The sequence below is a fragment of the Salvelinus alpinus genome, chromosome 34 (genome assembly GCF_045679555.1).
Source record: "Salvelinus alpinus chromosome 34, SLU_Salpinus.1, whole genome shotgun sequence".
Lineage (NCBI taxonomy): Eukaryota > Metazoa > Chordata > Actinopteri > Salmoniformes > Salmonidae > Salvelinus > Salvelinus alpinus.
In genome coordinates this window covers 19724188-19745960 of record NC_092119.1, presented here as the reverse complement: position 1 = coordinate 19745960, position 21773 = coordinate 19724188, and the positions used below count along the sequence as shown (strand labels likewise).

The 21773-nt window shown below is 42.2% G+C and overlaps 1 protein-coding gene across 1 annotated transcript; it reads right to left on the bottom strand.

The window, feature by feature from the left end:
- Window positions 1-1763: 1763 nt before the first annotated feature.
- On the bottom strand, window positions 1764-21769 carry LOC139563687 (striatin-3-like). The gene is made up of 16 exons (XM_071382548.1): window positions 21285-21769; window positions 14300-14403; window positions 14039-14112; window positions 13849-13930; window positions 13394-13570; window positions 12979-13114; window positions 12393-12534; window positions 7805-7941; window positions 5324-5499; window positions 5143-5190; window positions 4870-4991; window positions 4481-4648; window positions 4175-4315; window positions 3796-3903; window positions 3590-3676; window positions 1764-3446 (listed from the first exon to the last, which is right to left on the bottom strand). The coding sequence occupies exons 1-16, from the start codon at window positions 21531-21533 to the stop codon at window positions 3277-3279; spliced, it is 2121 nt and encodes a 706-aa protein (XP_071238649.1). The 5' UTR covers window positions 21534-21769; the 3' UTR covers window positions 1764-3276.
- Window positions 21770-21773: the final 4 nt, after the last annotated feature.

Genomic DNA, 21773 nt, shown 5'->3' with positions numbered 1-21773 from the left:
TTGACACTTAAGAAATGCTTGTAATTATACTTCAGAATTCCATAGTAACATCTGACAAAAATATCTAAAGACACTGAAGCAGCAAACTTTGTGGAAATTAATATTTGTGTCATTCTCAAAACTTTTAGCCACGACTGAACAGTGCTCTCGTCTTTCCAGTGACACCCCTCGGACAGAATTCTTCCTGACTATGTACAGTGCTCTCGTCTTTCCAGTGACACCCCTCGGACAGAATTCTTCCTGACTATGTACAGTGCTCTCGTCTTTCCAGTGACACCCCTCGGACAGAATTCTTCCTGACTATGTACAGTGCTCTCGTCTTTCCAGTGACACCCCTCGGACAGAATTCTTCCTGACTATGTACAGTGCTCTCGTCTTTCCAGTGACACCCCTCGGACAGAATTCTTCCTGACTATGTACAGTGCTCTCGTCTTTCCAGTGACACCCCTCGGACAGAATTCTTCCTGACTATGTACAGTGCTCTCGTCTTTCCAGTGACACCCCTCGGACAGAATTCTTCCTGACTGTGTACAGTGCTCTCGTCTTTCCAGTGACACCCCTCGGACAGAATTCTTCCTGACTAACTTCACTCAACCCAAAGATGTGATGTAAGCCATCAAAGAGATGGCGTGCCTGGGATGCTGCACTAACACAGGTCCTTTCTGCCTTGTATTGTTAGTACACACATAGTACCACATGATGGATGTGGATACTATACAACCAGTGTACAATAGTATTTCCCATTCAAAAAAGAAATGGATTCTAGAGGAATGAGAGGAATATGTGCATTCTTTGGGGCAGGTAGTGTTCTCCTGGCATCCTCCAAACCCAGATTAGTAAGTCAGACTGCCAGATGGTGAAGCGTGATGTCACTCCAGAGAACGCGTTTCCACTGCTCCAGAGTCCAATGGCGGTGAGCTTTACACCACTCCATTGCGCATGGTGATCTTGCTCGGCCATGGAAACCCATTTCATGAAGCTCACGACGAACAGGTCTTGTGCTGACGTTGCTTCCAGAGGCAGTTTGGAACTCAGTAGTAAGTGTTGCAACCGAGGACAGACGATTTTTACACGCTACAGCACTCGGCGGTCCCGTTCTGTGAGCTTGTGTGGCCTACCACTTCGCGGCTGAGCCGTTGTTGCTCTTAGACACTTCCACTTCACAATAACGTCACTTACAGTAGACCAGGGCAGCAATTTTACAAACCGACTTGTTGGAAAGGTGGCATCCTATTACAGTGCCATGCTGAAAGTCAATCAGCTCTTCAGTAAGGTCATTCTACTGCCAATGTTTGTCTATGCAGATTGCATGGCTGTTTGCTTGATTTTATACACCAGTCAGCAACTGGTGTGGCTGAAATAGCCGAATCCACTATTTGAAGGGGTGTCTACATTCTTTTGCGTGTATATACCTATAGATCGGTTAGTGATGAGCAAGGTATTCTTTCTCTTTCAGCCTCGTCAACAATACACTAATATAAACCGGTATCACTTCTCAGCTTGATATGGCTTCCAGTTTATTTTGTATACTGTACATCATACCTACAGTACATTTGCATGTTGACCTGTACTTTAAGTAAAGGGGTTTGGGATTTTTTTAAATTGAGAATGGAATGATTCTATATTTATTACTATAATTTCTTTCAATAAAGCCATTTTTCATGCATCTTTTCAATAGATTTTTGTTTATCTTGCAAACACAATTAATCCAACAAAACAAGGTTGCATGCATTACAAACAAAAACAGACTTTATGTACAGGTACACCATTTAATATTTATTATAGACATTTTATATACATTATTTTTCAACAGTTTCATTTTGCTATGTGGTACAATCTTTAAAATCTGCTGATTCATAGTTTGTAAATCAAAAACCTTACAAAACTCATCAAAACTCGCAAACTGACCAGAACCTTTTTTTGGAAGACTAGAAAAAATACTTTATTGTATTTATCATGCATTACACAAACAAAAGCATTTAGTTACACCAGAAATTGTAGCATGTTTGAACATAAAATAGTTTTGCAGGATAAAATAGAAAAGTACAATCAAACAAAAGACTGAGTCGTGATTAATCTTGTTTGCTATTCCAATCACTTAAAACAAAATTTAAAAAAATAAACCGGTTACACCCCATGCTTGCTTCAAAGCACTGATTTATAGCATAAAGATGTCTAATAACCTGTGATAAATAAACTCAAATACAGTAAGGTGTACAAAATATCACATAGTGATAGGATGATGCAGTTTATTTGAAAAGAGAGCGCTCTCTCAGGAAGCCATGAACTGTGCTTCTTTTAGTCCTACAGTCTTTACTCATGTGACAAAGCCAGGTAAAAGCAATGTCAGAGATCACATCCTTGGGTTAGGAAGGGCGAGATCACTGAGTGTTTTCAGTGACGGGGGAACAGTAAGATGATGGTTGTTGGGGACATAATGAGTTGTGACGGAGGGTTCAGACCGGGAATAAATATTCCCTTTTTTTTTTTATACATAATTTTCAGTGCTGTTATGACAGACTTTATTTATATAAAAAGGATTATAAAAACTAGATTTTTTTTTTTTTTTACACAAAAATGTCATGAAACTAATGCTAAAGTGTGAAGTTGACTGACTCTATATTTCACGCTTGACTCATGTTTAGTGTGAACTGAACTGACGCCACAGGGTCTCCCAGTCGGCCCACCAGGGGCTGTGGCCATGTCCTGTTAAATACCCTTTTCACACTAGCAAGCCAAACAAAACCGAGCTGAACTGGTTACAAATCCACCATAGTTACTGGAACCGTGATGAAAATAAAATATCAGAGCCAGCCCTGTATGGTGAGGGGTCAGCCCTGTATGGTGAGGGGTCAGCCCTGTATGGTGAGGGGTCAGCCCTGTAGTATGAATCAGGTGAAATCTCAATTGTCCCTCGGCCACTGAACTATACCGACAGAAGCGATATTAGCTCAGCTCAAACCCAGTCAAAAAGACTACATACACTAGTTTGTTTTACTCCAGCTTTTTAAACTTACAGTAAATTACAGGTAAATGTTGTTGTTTTAGTTTGAAAACAGGATAAAACTGATTGGGCGCTTCTCCTCCACCACGCCTGGCATAAGTCCCCTTGGCACCTGGTTTCTGTCAAGTGTTGAGTTCAACATGGATGGGGGTGGAGGGAGGCAGCTTCAATGTAGTGTCATAAAATGCTACTCTTGTTAAACAAGGCAGTGAAGCAGTCCATTCTCTCTCTCAGTGTCTACCCACTCAACCTGGCAGAGCAGCACAGGTCAACTACACAAACACTTTGGCCAGGGCGTCGGCCCCGGCACTTGCTATGTATGCCTTAGACGGGTGGAAGGCAACGTCATAGATGGACTCGTCAGACTTCTTGCGGTGGGCAGTGATCTCCTGCACACAGGTCTTACTGTCCAGGTTCCACAGACGGATAGAGCAGTCGTGGCCTACGGAGGAGGAATGTGTTCAATAGGGAGAAAACATTTCGAAACAGAGGTACTAGCTACCTGAACTCAAAAATAAGACTTTTCTTGTCCATACAAAACATTTTGCTACAGTGCGAGTGAGCAGTATTGTTGCTTGTACTTACTTCCTGACATCAGGTAGATCCCGTTGGGGTCCACAGCCAGGCTGGTAACGGCATCCAGGTGGGCCACCATCGCATGGATCACTTTACCTACACGACAGTACAGAGATATGGCAGGCAGACAGACAACAGTCCATAAAGAGATATGGCAGACAGAGACGTAACAGTGAGAGTAACTAGCTAAACAGTGTCCCCTACTGCCCACTTACCCGATTTATTGTCAAAGAACTTGATGTTCCTGTCCTCGTGGGCTGTGATGGTGACCGGCAGGGTGGGGTGACTCACTACCTTGTTGATGTGGTTGGCTGCAGACAGAGCTGAAAACAGAGGATGGGTCAACACAACTCACTATTAATACACCATCTGGAATGAAGACAGTTAAAACTGTTTACTTCTTCTCTGGGAGGATATATCATATATCTAGCACGGTCACAGGAGAACAACAACAAATAGCAGAATGCAGTATTTAAAAGTTCCCCAGTCCTACCACAGAGCGTAGGGTTAGCATCGCTAGTATGTTAAATAAGGCTCCAGGCTAGGGTTTCGACTAGGTTAGGATTAGGGTTCTAGTCTAAATTGTAGACTTACTGCTCTCCCCCTGACCAGCGAACACCACGGCGGTCTGTGACGTCTCCAGGTCATAGATCACAGCGTTGCCCGTGTTGAAGGACGCCACCATGTGGGCGGGGTCACAGCCGTTGAAGTCCACCGCAGTGGGGATGCCGTGCTCTGTCGTACACACAGACAGAGACACCTGTCAGTTAAAGAGGGTTTTACACCAGTACTCTCTGACCTTGGCCACTTGACACACAGACAAGTGCCAATGTCATGTCAGTGTGGATAACAAGCTCTCCATCACACTACTGGGGAAGTTCAAGTGCACAGTGTTCCTACCTTTCTCTACATTGTAAGTGCTGATGCATGGGTTCTTCTCCTGGGGGTTCCACAGCTTGACGGTTCCGTCTGCAGAGCAGGACAGCAGGCGGTTCTTGATCCCGCTGTAGGCCAGCCCCCACACGGCGTCTGTGTGGCCCAGCCAGGTTCCAGCCAGGACGCTGGGGTCTGAGGGGACAGGGTCAGTCATACCCATTCAATAAGGGTGGAAAAACAGCTCCGTGATTACTCAATGACGTGATTGGAATAAAGTGAAGAGAAAGTCTACTAGTCAATTCCAATAATATGACAGATGAATGAAAGTATTCCTGACTTGTGTTACTGTGGTCAATGTGTGAAGGCACAGAGGAGAGACAGAATAGTGGCCATGCTAAACGTGCCAACCTTACCGTAGGTGTCATAAGGGTCCACGTTGGAGCTGGGGATGTTCCAGCACTGTATTGTGTGGTCAATCCCTCCACTGTAACACTGCTCTCCACTGGAACTCATAGCCAGGGACAGCACAGGCCCCCTGAGAAGAGGAAAGGGGACTTTTAATAATTTACATCATTATTATACAGTGAGAGAAAGCCAAATGCAAAACAGTTGTATTGATTAATTACAGCTTTATCCTATTAGGTTGTCTTCTTTACCACTGCACCTTCTGGTAATTAGATACTTACACATGAGCTCTGAACGTGTAAATAGGCTCCACATCAAAAGAGGCACTTCTAAAGAAGAGGAAACAAACAATTCCTTAAAAAGGGTTTTCAGACCCATTTAATCTAATGATACATTCTATAATTCCATAATGACAAGATAATCCAACCATGTAAACAAGTGTGTGTGTGTGTGTGTGTTTACTTTTTGGCAGGCACAGTCTTCTGCAGGTTCCACAGTTTGAGGGTGTGGTCCTCAGACACGGTGACCAGGACAGGCTCTACAGGATGGAAGGCCAGAGCCCTGACCCCGTCAAAGTGGCTGCGCAGGGTGTACTTGGGATTCCACGTTTTCCTGAACGTGTCCTTATTGGCTGGCAGCTAAAAATAGATCGACCGCACAGGGGAGGAGAAGAGAAGGGCAACTTTAAACAAGTGTGGAGTGAAAAATGGAGACAGCTTGGTAGTGAGTTAGCAAGGGGGGAATAGACTGCACTAGAACTACTGGAGGGCGGTATGCCCCTCCACTTCCTAATGACTTGTGATGATTCTGACCAACTGTCAAAGCAAGAACATTCCCCCTCTCAATGCATTGTTATAGAGAGAGATAGAGAAATTAGAGAAAGGAGAGTGAAAGAAAGAGAAAGAAAGAGAGAGAGAGAGAAAAAGACAGAAAAAGTTGCAGCTCTGTAGAAGCCTGGGTCTGTACTGTGTCAATGGTAGGTTACGGGGGACTCTTTGGGGAGATTCACCTATTGGCCACAGCACAGACATTGACCCTTTCTCTCTCAGCTCATTCACTGTCAAGCCACTAACACCTCTGTCTGATCACAGCCAAATTACGATGTTCCTCAAAAGAACAGACATGGAAACAACCACACATTCACAGCCCAGTAAGCTATACAACATCAGAAACTCATACAGATGGGGCCAAAACAGCACAGAAGAATACCAGAAAGCAACCTGTAACCAAAATATCCAAACACTCTTAGATAACTTTCTGGATACCACATTCATTCACAGTAAAGAAGGCATCAATATAGCAGTAAAAAACATTAACTAACATACATACATATATGTATATACACATACATACACACACACAAACGGCAAAAGAAGCACAACTGAAATTGATAAAAACAAAACAAAAAAGACCACAGATGACAAACTGGTTCGATGCAGATTGTAAAAGTATAAGGAAAAAACTTAGAACACTATGCAACCAAAAGCACAGAGACCCAAATAATGGTGAATTACGCCTTCATTACTGTGAGACTTAAACTCAATAAACGTAACCTCAGAACCAAAAAGGCACAGTACAACAGCAAGCAGCTGACACTAATTGAGGAGTCCAAACAAACTTATGGCAAAATTGAAAAAATAATAATCAAAACAAGAGGAATTAGCGATACAAAATGGTGACATATGGACAACACATTTTAAAACACTCTACAACACCGTTCAAATTGACACAAACGCAGAGCAATGCCAAAGTCATGAGAAGTTGAATGGATTAGAAAAAGCTATAAAGGACAATCAAAATCGGACTAGCTCTATAAGAAACTTCAGGCCCTCAAAAAAAAAAAAAAAGCATGCAGGCCCTGATGGCATCCTAAATGAGATGCTCAAACTCACTAGTGCAAAATTTCAATTGGCTATATTAAAACTGTTTAATTTGATCCTGAGTGTAGGTTATTTCCCTGACATCTGGAATCAAGGACTCATAACCCCAATCTTTAAGAACAAAGACAAATTCGACCCTAACAATTACTGAGGCATTTGTGTGAACAGTAACCTGGGGAAGGTTTTCTGTAGTATTATAAATGTAAGAGTTCTAAACTTCCTTAATAAGTACAATGTCTTGAGTAAAAGCCAAATTGGATTTATACCAAAACATCGCACTGATCATATTCACACCCTACACACCCTGATAGATAAACATGTCCACCAAGAAAATACCAAAATATACGCTTGTTTTATCGACTTCCAAAAAGCATTTGATTCTATTTGGCATACAGGACTGTTCTACAAAGTTATTGAAAGTGGTGTAGGAGGTAAAACATATGACATAATTAAATCAAATGTATACTGGCAATACGTGCAGCATTAAAATTGGATTTTTCAGAGAAAATCCAGATCTCAGGGAATGATTCAAGGTTTCAAAGACCTCTCTGATGAGAATAGGCTACCCGTCCTGTTGGGGGAGGACGCAGAGAGCTGTGGGTTGGCAGCGCACTACATTGCTGCCTGCCATAAGATGAGGGACAGTGTCTGACAGACCAATCAACCTGCACATGTCCTCTACTGTATGCTTATTGTTATTGTTCAACGTATGGTTATTTTGACCCTAGATTATTGTTGTTACTGTTGTCCTGTTGACAATTTTGATTCTTATTATCTTAATATTGTAAATATCCAAAGTAAGCTTTGGCAATACGTACATTGTTACGTCATGCCAATAAAGCAAATTGAATTGAATTAAATGAGAAAGAGAGAGCGAGAAGGGAGGGGTTCAAGGGTGATTGAGGAGATAGAAGGGCAGGGAAGTATTCAGAAGAGGGTGGGGAGTGGCAGGGGGGTGTTCAGAAGAGGGTGGGGAGGGGCAGGGGGGTGTTCAGGAGAGGGTGGGGAGGGGCAGGGGGGTGTTCAGGGTTCAAGGATGGCAGGTGGGAATCGTGGTGCTTACATCATAGCTGTAGTCGGCGGCGTCATTGGAGACAGTGAGGTCAGCTAGGTCTCCCAGTCCCAGGACACTCTCCAACACATCATCAGAGCCCATGATAAAGGACTTGCCCCCACCTGAGGGAAACGGTAAGGGCTCGGCTAAGAACAGGACGGAGAGGAGGAGGTTTTATTAAACACCATACAGGCCACACCTAGACAGAGACAGAGATGCTTGGTAACCAAAGAGCTCAGCTCCTCTCAGCAGGGTGCTAAAACATTCACCTAAATGGGAAAGACTGCAGCACACTAAGCTGCTAGACAGAAAATATTATCTTGCCATGTTAAACACTAGTAGAAAGTTAAGTATTCCCCTGGGTAGACGTCAAAGCCTGAGTAAAAAATGTTGATGCGTGCAATGAAACAAACAATTTCCTAAACAGACTAACACTAAAGATGGCGGAACAATTTCTGCATAGTGCATTTCCTGATTGCTAAACTTCTAATAGTTTGCTTAATTTCAATTTGTGACAAAACAAGCAAGTATAGTGTAGGAAATTATTGTACCATCTAAAACGCTATGAAATATATTTTCCATAACCCCAAAATATGATATTTTCAGCTGATGTACAAAACCGAAAAGGTGCAAAAATTAAACTTAACCCCGTCTAAAAAACGGAAGCATAGAACTAGCGCACATAGAACAGACCTACTGCTTTTTAGACTTGCTATCAATGAGCATGACAGATCTATAACATACAATTCTATGTGAATTTGGTCAGGTCGCCCAAAAAGTTACATATTTCAGCTTTAACGAGGAGAAGCAATGACACGGGTTAGGCCTCCTGCACAAAACTAAAACAAATAGACCAGCACTGTATAGAACAGGGTTCATTTCATGACTAATGAGCCTGACTGGTGCTCTGTACGCAACCCTTTCTCTCAGCCACTGTGAAGCGTTGTGCTGAGAGTAATGTTGAGAGTAGTGCTGCCTGAGGGTACTGTGACTGACCCTAGAGTCTGTGATTAGAACAGGGCATGCAGCAGCAGTGAGGTGTGTGTGGCAGGGCCAGGGGAGGGCTCAGAATATCCTGTGCACAAGTGAGGAGGAATGCTGACGCAGCATTGGCGCAATTGAGATTCCACAGGGTGGGCCTTTCTTGATGCAGATCAGAATAACCCCCCACCCCAGTTCAATTATTATCTACCACTGGCCCACACATAGACATGTATCCTCTACCTAACACTCACACACACAGTCCACAGATCTTCTACCAAACACCCATATTGGCTAACAAATTGGACTTGGCGCATTTATGCCAAATGGACATGGTGCAAAATGGGGTATAACCAGTAAATTCTTTAGAGTCTGAGAAGTTGGGGGAGGGGGGTGCTAAGCTGACATATGGAATTGTTTAAAAAAAATGTCCATACTATGTATGATTAGGCTATTTGATTTGGAATTTTAGGACCCCTTTAGGTATATAAAAAAATATATTTACATTTTGGCCTTTACTAATAAAGCCCATAGAAAGGGATTTAATAACACATTCATACATGGCAAAAAGGACAATCAAAAAATACTTCATAAGAAACATCTAGGATTTAAAAAATTGGTTTAACTTTTTTTTAAACAGACATTTAACCCTTTTTTGGGGTATGCACAAAACTACCTTCATACTTCCATTCGTTTTTTAAAACTTGTACTGGTTACCTTCAGACAAGTTCTGTGACACTTGTGGAGGTCGGAGAGCAAAACATGTGTTCGTGAGAATCTCCTCTTCCACAGTGGGTTCCCATTAGCTTGTACGTCAAACCGTACTTACGCTACAGACATTTTCTTAAGAATAGCGATTTCTGGGATATCTCATGGTGTGACAAACACCTCTTTGGCTCTGCCACCTTTTACAACAGATGCAGAAGTGCAACACCGCCGGATGCGGTGGATTGAGACACATCCGCTGCAAAAATATCTGAGATCTCTAGTTTAAACGGACAGATTTTGATGGGGTTATTTTTGTTATGTAATTTAGACTGACGCACCGGTGCAGCAAACGACTCCAGGGAGTTTAATGTAACTAAATGTCATCTACATAATCCCCAAAAGTTATTATTTATCATGAGGGCCATAAACAATAATTAGTAATGCTGCATACTCCAAGAAAGGTTACAATCTCACCTGTCCTGTAAAAATTGTTATAAATTGCTGAGGTGTAGTCACTTCTGAGGACACAAGCTCATGTACACAGTACAAATTATAGAAATATGAAATACAGTATTGATGTATTTCCTATTCAACTAAACTGTATGAATAAGACTTGAAATGATATGCTTTCAAAATATAGCATTATCAAATGATAAAACGACTAACCTTCCGTATAACTGTAAAATACATATTTGTATGTTTAGTGTTAGAGAAAATGGGCATACTTTCTGAAGGTCTCACTTGATCAAAACGTCTGCCGCTATTGCTGTGAAAATCTCACCGAGCTCTAGCTTCCTGAACTTCTTAGGAACTTGCCTTTCATCTCATATTAATATTATCCATCTATGACAAACAAAGTGTTATATATACAGTGGGGAGAACAAGTATTTGATACACTGCCGATTTTGCAGGTTTTCCTACTTACAAAGCACGTAGAGGTCTGTCATTTTTATCATAGGTACACTTCTACTGTGAGAGTCGGAATCTAAAACAAAAATCCAGAAAATCACATTGTATGATTTTTAAGTAATTAATTTGCATTTTATTGCATGACATAAGTATTTGATACATCAGAAAAGCAGAACTTAATATTTGGTACAGAAACCTTTGTTTGCAATTACAGAGATCATACGTTTCCTGTAGTTCTTGACCAGGTTTGCACACACTGCAGCAGGGATTTTGGCCCACTCCTCCATACAGACCTTCTCCAGATCTTTCAGGTTTCGGAGCTGTCGCTGGGCAATACGGACTTTCAGCTCCCTCCAAAGATTTTCTATTGGGTTCAGGTCTGGAGACTGGCTAGGCCACTCCAGGACCTTGAGATGCTTCTTACGGAGGCACTCCTTAGTTGCCCTGGCTGTCTGTTTCGAGTCGTTGTCATGCTGGAAGACCCAGCCACGACCCATCTTCAATGCTCTTACTGAGGGAAGGAGGTTGTTGGCCAAGATCTCGCGATACATGGCCCCATCCATCCTCCCCTCAATACGGTAGAGTCGTCCTGTCCCCTTTGCAGAAAAGCATCCCCAAAGAATGATGTTTCCACCTCCATGCTTCACGGTTGGGATGGTGTTCTTGGGGTTGTACTCATCCTTCTTCTTCCTCCAAACACGGCGAGTGGAGTTTAGACCAAAAAGCTCTATTTTTGTCTCATCAGACCACATGACCTTCTCCCATTCCTCCTCTGGATCATCCAGATGGTCATTGGCAAACTTCAGACGGGCCTGGACATGCGCTGGCTTGAGCAGGGGGACCTTGCGTGCGCTGCAGGATTTTAATCCATGACGGCGTAGTGTGTTACTAATGGTTTTCTTTGAGACTGTGGTCCCAGCTCTCTTCCGGTCATTGACCAGGTCCTGCCGTGTAGTTCTGGGCTGATCCCTTACCTTCCTCATGATCATTGATGCCCCACGAGGTGAGATCTTGCATGGAGCCCCAGACCGAGGGTGATTGACCGTCATCTTGAACTTCTTCCATTTTCTAATAATTGCACCAACAGTTGTTGCCTTCTCACCAAGCTGCTTGCCTATTGTCCTGTAGCCCATCCCAGCCTTGTGTAGGTCTACAATTTTATCCCTGATGTCCTTACACAGCTCTCTGGTCTTGGCCATTGTGGAGAGGTTGGAGTCTGTTTGATTGAGTGTGTGGACAGGTGTCTTTTATACAGGTAACGAGTTCAAACAGTTGCAGTTAATACAGGTAATGAGTGGAGAACAGGAGGGCTTCTTAAAGAAAAACTAACAGGTCTGTGAGAGCCGGAATTCTTACTGGTTGGTAGGTGATCAAATACTTATGTCATGCAATAAAATGCAAATTAATTACTTAAAAATCATACAATGTGATTTTCTGGATTTTTGTTTTAGATTCCGTCTCTCACAGTTAAAGTGTACCTATGATAAAAATTACAGACCTCTACATGCTTTGTAAGTAGGAAAACCTGCAAAATCGGCAGTGTATCAAATACTTGTTCTCCCCACTGTATATTTTTTAAATCGATTAATTATTGTAGATGAATGGCTATAAATTGATCCCTGAATGTGCAACCATGATGAAACCACTCTCTCCTGCTGTGCAACAATGTAATGATTGCAGATATGTCAGTGGCTGTCTTCAGCCAGGACTTGATGGACGGTCAGAAGAGCAAATGAAATGGTAGGAGGGACATCCCAGCTTCAAGTGGTTTCAGATTTCACATCCTATTCCACACAGGCTCAGAAAACATACTCTGTCAGTGGGAACAAGGGCTATCGCTCAATGCAAGGCATTTCGATCTACAGTGTCCACATATTTTATTATCGAAAATGACTGTCAGAACCGGTACCAGAACCATGCAGGTCCCCTAAACAGAGGACTTTACATTTATAAGTTAGCTCTCAGCAGCTAGTGAGATAGGTATCTGATATCCTCTTACCCCATTCGGTCCCGTCCCCTGAACTCCGGGCCTCCCCTGCTCCCTCTCCATCCTCAGAATTCACCAGGAAGTCAAACTCCTTCAGAGCCTCCTCTGTGTCGGGGTCATCTGGAAGGTCAGAGGCCAGGCCCTCGTTCCCAACCTGGACAGAGGACAAACATACAGTCAGGTCTGGCACAGTGGGATTATAAGATATAGAGAGTTAATACAATAATTGTATTAAAAGTTTTTTTTTAACTTACAATACTTGTAAAATAAAAGTATATTTTACAATACTTCTATTTTCCATATTCGATTTTAGGAGACTAGTGCTTGGTATGTTCGTTCCATATGCTCTTGTACCAATGTAATTGTGTTGACTTCTTTAACACAGCAGGCATTTAAAGGTTCTCTCTTGATGAATATCAACATTTAGAATCAGGTCTGAAGAAACTAGTCTAGTGTCAAGAACACCGCTTTGGTCTTAGTAAGCCATTATTACAACCATTTACACAGTGATGACAGCGGTAGTACATTTAGAACAGCATTAGGAATGGTCTTTTCACTTATGACCAGATGTAATCATCTGTAGCAAAGAGGTTTTCACCTTTATCTTATGCTTTTTTATTGTGTGTTTGCCACTGTCTATATCCTCCATCAGGTCTCCTTCCTCATCATCATCTTCATCACTGTCCTCTGCGTTTTCTAAGAAGTTAAATGTTTCCAGAACATCTCCTGGATTCCTAGTAAAACAGGTAGAAAACTATTTAGAGCAATTCATCACTGTGGATGATTTGATTATTCACATACATGGCACAGGTCTGGATGATGCATCTAATGCTATTCAGAGCAGACGGTTCTGAGCACAGAGGCAGAATGTACAGAATCAATCAGAAATCTGCTATCTGGGAAGTCGCCAGGAAAAGTGAACAACATTGTGTCAGTTGGATAACACCAATTCCTTCAGACAGTCACTGAAGTCAGTGGCAGTATGCATGATCAGATGAGGCCTACCTACCTACCTTTTCATATCGTGTCCCTTTCGTTTGGCTGGAGACTCCCCTCCATTGAGGATCTGATCCAGGTTCCTGTTTTCCACGGAGCCATTCTGCTCTGAGCTGGACAGGCCCAGTAACGAACGCACTCTCTGAGACCGCACATCTAGTATTGTGTCCGTGTAACCTACTTCCTGAAGATATCTGTTGGGACAGAAAATTACACATAAAAATGACTTAGCTAACTAAGTAAACCTGGGCACGTATTCCTAAAGCGTCTCAGAGTTGGAGTGCTGCTGTAGGATCAGTTTGACCTTTTAGATCATAAGGAATAAGATGACAGACAAGTTGGACCTTATCCTAGATCAGCACTCCTATTCTGAGATGCAGGCCCGGATGGGAATTCATCTTGATCAATAAGTAAGCGTGTTAGCTGTATGAGAGGCCCTGTAAACCGTGTGTGCTGTCTGTAGAGTACTCACTGTCTGAGGAGTTGTCTGCCCTGTTTCCACGTCAGCTGACTATTCTGAGGTACAGCAGGGACCTCTGTGTCTTTGGTATCTTCTGTAAACACAATAGAAACGTTAATGAAACTGCTGTATAGCTAGCTGTATGTCAACATATTATATTTGTCATCATTATGTTTTATTGCAGTTCAGAGGAGGTCCGTACCTGATTCAAAGCTGGGCATCTTAACTTCACCTTGATTTAATTCTGTTCCATATTTTAATTTATGGTATTTTGCTCTAGTAGTGTAAAGACAAAGTAAAGAGATTAGTACATGTGGCGAGATAATAAAGCATACTTTGCAGTTATGCACAACATTTACAGGCAATGTATAAATGTCAGGCATTGAGGTAAATGAGACGAAGATTGAAATGGGCCTTACATGGACTCATGTAAAAAGTGATTAGGTAGTAGGTATAGACTCACCTTTCTTGCTTTAATGCATATTCTAACATCTTTATTCTTCGAACTAGATCATTCTTTAAATTTTCTTGACCCTTCCTTTCTCCTTGTAGGAATGCTATTCGAGCCTGAAAGAAACAAGAGAAGAAAAAAATAAGAAATACGTTTAGCGTCTGCCGATAAAGTCAACATTATATTCTCAACTTTGATAGCACTACACATTAAAAGTAATATTTTGTGGTGTATCAAACACTACTGAATTATTTAACATCAGATCTGTTTGAGGCAGCAACAACTTCATCACCTAGTACTACCACTCTTCCTCTTGTCCTCATATTCCATTCAAAAAATTACTCCATCAAATCTTTGTATCAAATTCAACTTGAATTATTCACACAAACAACCCACATGTAGGGGCTTACTATTCCAGCTAGGGACCCTGTACAACAGTGGTCACTAACCTTTTCTGAGTCAAGATCACTTTCGCAGTCAAAAAAGCAAGCAGAGATCTACGGCTCAGATTATTTTTTTTTATTTTTAAACATGACTTTAAAAATATATGACACTAACCTAATAACAGTTCTGTAGGAATGAGGTTTGTGCAGTAGGCCTAATACATTATCACAGCATATTGGCTATATGCCTGGCCTGCAAATATTGTTCTTCTCAGACCACATTATATATCAAAACTCGAGCTTTGATAACAAAATAGATCAGTTGGTGAAGCACTTGTGAGGCACAGCTTAGCATAATTTGAAATAACTCACTTTTTTTTTTAAATTTACTGGACTGATGGTATCTGCATCTGATGGTCATGGTGCGTTCAAGCCAACAGGGAACTCTGGGAAAGATCGAGGTCAAATCATGACTTCAGTGAACTTCAGGTCGAAAGTCAGAGCTCTCGAAAGATGCCAGAGGCTTCAAGTTGGATTAGTTTCCCAAAAAATTCCCAGTCGGATCTAGTTTTTTCCGAGTTCCCAGTTGTCTTGAACACACTGAAGTCGGATATTTGAGTTCCCAGTTGTTTTTAACATGGCAATAGTCGCAGCAGATGGAGAGTAGCAAAGGGTCCGCCTCAGTCCCTGCGCTCTCCTTCATTTCCACCGGTGATTGACCAGAGAGAGGAGAGACAGTCTTCCACCTGATGGCGAACCTCAAGTGGCACAGCATCTGCCTCAGCACAAATTCATGTTGTTTCTATGACTAGAGAAAGTGAAATACTCCTCGATATTAAAATAGCTAATAACAAAAACGCAGGGCTATCGATACACTTGGCTACTCACTCATTGCAGCTGCAGCGCGAGTGGAAGTAGAGAAGTGCATTTAATGTTTTGTAATTGTGTTTAATAAGAACTATTGACAGTGCTGAATAAAACAAAACATAAACTCACTCATACAAACAGCAGCTCTTTGCTGCATTCTTTGACAGTCTCTCACTGGTCATGGTTTTAAATGTTATGAAATCTCACGTAGGCTACTAACAAACTTTGCTGTGGCCGGGGTCATGGAAGCTGAAGGTAGGCACAGTGATTTGTGCTATCCGATTGGCCAGCGCAGTAAGTGCACTGGACTTAGCCACAGATCTCCTGGTCCACCGGGTAGGCGGAGACAAATTAAAATGGTTAAAAACAGGAACACTTTGCTTACCCGGTGCACAGGGCTTCTGAATTAAGTGCATCTACCACCAACCACACAAAACAAAGAAAAAAGAAGAGCAAGCCTTTATGCTTTTATCAGTGGCTTTTCAACAGAAATGTTTGGTGATGGACTAGGAATGCCTTGAACCATGTTAGTTTATTGGTGAAGTGGACACCAAGGAACTTGAAGCTCTCAACCTGCTCCACTACAGCCCCGCCGATGAGAATGGGGGCGTGCTCTGTCGTCTTTTTCCTGTAGTCCACAATCATCTCCTTTGTCTCTCCCTCAACGTGTTCAAGACAAAGGAGATGATTGTGGACTGTTGTGAAGATGGCACAACAAAACCTATTCCCCCTTAGGAGACAAAAGATTTGGCATAGGTCCTCAGATCCTCAAAAGGTTCGACAGCTGCACCATCGAGAGCATCCTGATTGGTTGCGTCACTGCCTGGTATGGCAACTGCTCAGCCTCCGACCGCAAGGCGCTACAGAGGGTAGTGCGAACGGCACAGTACATCACTGGGGCCAAGCCTCCTGCCATCCAGGATCTCTTTACCAGGCGGTGTCACAGGAAGGCCCTAAACATTTTCAAAGACTCCAGCCACCCTAGTCAGACTGTTCTCTCTGCTACCGCACGGCAAGCGGTACCAGAGTGCCAAGTCTAGGTCCAAGAGGCTTCTAAACAGCTTCTACCCCAAAGCCATAAGACTCCTGAACATCTAATCAAATGCCTACCCAGACTCTTTGCATTGCCCCACCCCTTTAACACCGCTGCTACTCTCTATTGTTATCAACTTTAATAACTCTACCTACATGTACATGTTACCTCGACTAACCAGTGCCACCGCACATTGACTCTGTACCCCCCCTGTATATAGTCTCGCTATTGTTATTTTACTGCTGTTCTTTAAGTTCTTGTTACTTTTATTTCTTATTCGTATATATTTTTTTAAACTGCATTTTTGGTTAGGGGCTCGTAAGTAAGCATTTCACTTTAAGGTCTACACCTGTTGTATTTGGTGCATTTGACTATTGAAATTTGATTTAGAGATCAACCAGTTGTATGTGATCAACCGGTTGGTGACCACGGCTGTACAACATTGACCCTAGACATTTTAAATTTCTCTCTAAGAGTCACTGTGGATGCAAAAATAGAGCTAAACTAACAAAAAGCTATAAGGCACAGATGAATTGGGGGAACCTTGGTATAGACCTGGCGGGTCAGGGTAGGACTGCAATTAGCAGTGTGTCTGACTATCCTCAGATCAGCAGGCCCAGGTTGTAACACAGGCCTCTCTAGCACCATCACCCCTGTAGGGGTGTTCAGTTCATACAGAACTATTTAGCTGGCCCTCTTCTCCTGCTCAACTCTGTACTGCTAGGGAGTACTGAGCAGCTGTGAAACCCAATGCCATTTAAAGGGTAGCAGGCATGGGGTATTTTTAGTCAGCCGCCCCTTGACTGTAGGGGCAGTGCTCGACTTGGGCAGGAGCTCTTGGAAGCAGAGTACCAGCACTTCGAATGTTCTACTGCTTGAGCTCCTGCACCTATATAGAATATTAGACAGCTGCCCCTAAAAACCCCTCTCTTGACTGTTTGGGTGTCATGGTGCCCATAGCGACCCAGTTGTAAATTGACAGGTAAACCGGAGACCGATTTCCATTCCGTAGTCATGGAGACTGAGAAAGTGTGGTGCCCTGGCTCTGACATAGTGACTCCACATCTTGGGCCACCGGCTAGCTTACATAACAGTTCCTTTGCTCTGGTATTAGACCATACCAGCAAAGAAAACACTATGGCGGTTCTGAACCATTGACTCACCTGGTCTAGTCACTCCCTCACAGTAATAAGATAAGACATAAGTCCACATTCAAGGAGAGAAGGAGTAAGAGATGTAACTCTCTACAGGAAAACATGGGAGAACTGGGGTCAATTTTAACAATAGGATTCACTTCAGTCGACTGAGATCAGGTCTCTTAAACAGAACAGTAATATTTTGTGTACGATATTCTCTTCCTTTTGCCTGCTTTCTTGGTAAGCAAGTCCAAGGGCCAAATTAACGTCTTGCTATTACCAAAAGCATGGGAGGTCTGGCCAGTCAATGTTAGCTAGAGGGAGAAGGAAGGTTTCAGCTGAACGAACAGCTGTGTACACACTGGAACCAACTCAACAGCCAGGGGACAGAGTAGTCTGTTACACAAGCATGCTACTAGCTCTGCAGATACAGCTGGCTACAACGTTCTTCAAATAAATATCACTGTATGTGTAGATTTAATATACAGCTAAAATCCAAGAGGGCATACTAATTAGTCTATTTGTTAACCTCACTTTTCAATATCCCTGATAGGAGCATGGCAGGCATAGTTACAAATACAGTACACTAATCAGAGATCAAATCTTAACTATAATCATAGTTTAAATGTTACAGCACTACTGCTAAAACCACTTTGGGAATCCCCCCTGCCCGAAGGACCACACTTCAGATACCACCTCAAACCAATCCCAGTGCAGCTAGCAAAGCCAGTATAGGCCTAGCTGCTATGTATGTGTGAGGTCACAGCGTTGAGATGTGTAATGGTCAGACTGGGGACACAGCGTGAGCTCACAGACCCAAGTTAACATACTGACAAAGGAATGGGCTGTATTGGAACAGGAATAGACATTGCCGCCTTTTGAAGCTTTGTTGTCCCCAACGTATCATATACCTACCACTTCACTGCAAAGGAACACCGCTTAGGCCTATTCACACATTTGGATACATTTAGGGCTGTATTTTGGATTCGCCTGTCTGTCTACTTGTTTGTGTTTTTGTGTATAAAAGCCATCTTGCTTCAATAAACAACGAATAAACATAAGTCAGTGAACTCATATTTTCAACTATCTAGGTTTCACAACGCTGGCCTAAAAATAATACCTTATTATCAGACAAGACTGAAACTGTCAAATGCATACACACAGTTTGCACCGTTTTTAGGAGCCGAGATAGTCCATTAAGTAGAACAGCTATTTTCAGCGTGTCTACTTATAGATGTTATGTATAACCAAGAAAGAACTGTGGAAGTAAATGGCAGTGTACTACTAATTAACACTGATGCTTTAAGGATAGAGTGCTGACATAGTTGTGCACCACCATACACATCCTGAGGAAACACCTGCGCCCAGTGGAAAAATACATCACCCACCAAATCAAGCACAATGAAAGAATGGCGTGAATAATAAATTATTTCTGTGTGTGCAGTCAGTGTACTAAGGTATGAATATAGGCCTACATTGAGTTAGTGATTTCAATTTCATCAAGAGAGAACAGCATGTTATCAGTTGGATAACATAATCCTGTCAAACCTTCATTGTGGTGTTTAAATACTCAGCATCAACATATCAAAAATAAAACCCAGATAGAACAATCACTGCGTCTGTGTGTTAATAAACATTTTATTTCCAAGACAGATTCTGAATAGAAAGGGCCCTGTCAGTGTACCATTTCTCTGTCTGTCTGCCTGCCTGTCTTCTACAGCCAGGGCAAAGGAAGAACAGAGCACATAAGAATGGTTCATAATATGCCCTGGATGTCTCAGTGACCTATAAAGCCTGATTTAACCCAGATACTTCCAGGCCTGATGCGACTGCTGTGGACATTGAAGTGATTTGGGCTAACAAAGCTAACTGCTTGTGGCTGGACCGCAAAGCAACTCAAACAATAGGAAAGGTGCAGCTGACCAAAATAATCTAGGCAGTGAGCTTGCTTCAATAATTTAAAATTTAAATAATGTGACCAAGACAGAAGTTCAGAAAGCATACACTGATTCATATTGTTTTATCAATAAAAAGTTTAACAATATAACAGCATATGGTTCTGCCAAATTAGGCAGGTCATAGGCTACTACTTTATGTTGACAAGACAATATTGCACTCATATTGCACTTCAAATACGGACTATGTGAAATGTAAAAAAATATATAAAAAGACCTAAGACATAAACCCTTAATCAAATCAAATTTATTTATTATAGCCCTTCTTACATCAGCTGATATCTCAAAGTGCTGTACAGAAACCCAGCCTAAAACCCCAAACAGCAAGCAATGCAGATGTAGAAGCACATGCAGTGCCCTAAATCGGGCTCATTTTTTGGCCATCTAGTGAGGCACCCAATTACAGGGTCATAACATGTAGTTTTGTCACTTCACTAGTCCTGAGGGGAAATACACAGAGCACTACAGGGATGCGGAAGACTGTGCTGCTTTCTATCCATTTCAGTCTCTTGACTGGTGAGTCATGCTGAAGGCATGTGTCACTGAGCAAGTCAGTAAAGTCTGCCTCCACCTCACCTGGCCTGGTATGGGTTGTGTTCAAACAAAGCAGTACTCTACTCTGTCCCAGGCATTTCAACACTTCCACATTCATTATTATTACAATCATAAAACTGAACCAACATTCCCTTTAATCACTGCAAGACAGAATTATCACTTAGCTGATGTCATAAACTTGTTATAACAAAACCGTGCAAAATGTAAAAAATACGCACAAAAATAAGAAATATTTCCTAGCCAAGTTGGTATCCGTGAAACAAACAACTATAAAAGTAATGTAGCTAGATAGCAAACTAGCTAAGTCTAAAGCCACAGATGTTTGTTTTTTTACCGTTCGTTCGTAAAGTGCATAGCCACTGTCAGACTGTGTGGGGCCTTGACAGCTAGCTAGCTTTGTTGACGTTAGCTTGCTAACAACAGGCACGAGCCATCTGACTGGCATCAGACTATGGGATTTTCGATTTGTTTGAAATAAACTTTAGAAAATATATTTGTTAAAAATATTGCACAACTGATATGATCAATAAAGTGGGATTTATTCCTATTCAAGATCTATGGTTACTTAACGTGATTCAAGAGGACCCAGCCAAGTCGTCGCCATAATGACCAAACCAAAATGGCTCCTAGTCTCGGAGATTAGTTGACTGTCAGTGGTTTGATTAGATCATTCTGTAGTTCAACGACTCTAAATTGGAATACCACAACAACAAGAGTTAACATTATTAATAAAATCACGTGTAAGACATTGCAAACACATCAACCTGATGATGTTCCACTGTAAAAAAAAAAGAGTGACATAGCTTGCCATCCTGCTGTGTGCTAAGCTAACGTTAGCTATTTAACGTTACCTGTTATCCGTGACTAGCTAGCTGGTGGTGGTATTTGATAACTAACATAATCAAGTTGGGCGGATAAACTACAGTAGACGTTTATCTATCGAAGCATGGCCACTGTATGCAAAGGTTGTAAAACAAATGTTGCACACTATCCAGCCAAAATGCATTGTTGCTCAATATAATGTTTATTTAGCTAGCTAAGGTAACGTTAACCAAGTTAGCTTGCTACCTGAAGTTCGGCCCTTTCCACTTCCCAATGAGCTCTCTCCATTTCGAATCTGGCCCATTCGTGCTGGATATAATGTAGAATACCGGGGATGGTATACTGCTGTGGCCGTGGCATCTCGTCATGCTGCTGCCCCATCCCTGAGCCACCTCCACCACCGATTTGGGGATTAGCGTTATTATTCCCCTGCGGTTGTTGCTGAGGTCTTGGGGCGGCCATTCCAACTCCTCCTCCGCCGGGGTGTTCATCCATTTTTAAGAAGAGGAAAGTCCCAGCACAATTTGCTGCTTGAATTCGCCCCCCTCCCCCTTTCAGTTCACTATTCCCGTATGGATTTGACGATACCTTTCACTGAAATTCCTCGGGGACTGTAGTGAGACAGGGCTATGTTTTGAACTTGCTCTCAGTGTACTGATTTAACGACCGCCATTAGTCCGATCCTTGGATATGAGAGTCTATTCTACTTACTGCGGGGGTGAGGAAGAATTTGCC

Excerpts from the sequence above, each read along its gene's own strand:
- LOC139563687 (XM_071382548.1), bottom strand. The coding sequence starts at position 21,533 with ATGGATGAACACCCCGGCGGAGGAGGAGTTGGAATGGCCGCCCCAAGA. Across the intron at positions 13,931-14,038 it reads GATGCCCAGCTTTGAATCAG|AAGATACCAAAGACACAGAG; the intron begins GTACGGACCTCC and ends TTGTGTTTACAG. Across the intron at positions 4,992-5,142 it reads TACACGTTCAGAGCTCATGT|GGGGCCTGTGCTGTCCCTGG; the intron begins GTAAGTATCTAA and ends TCCTCTTCTCAG.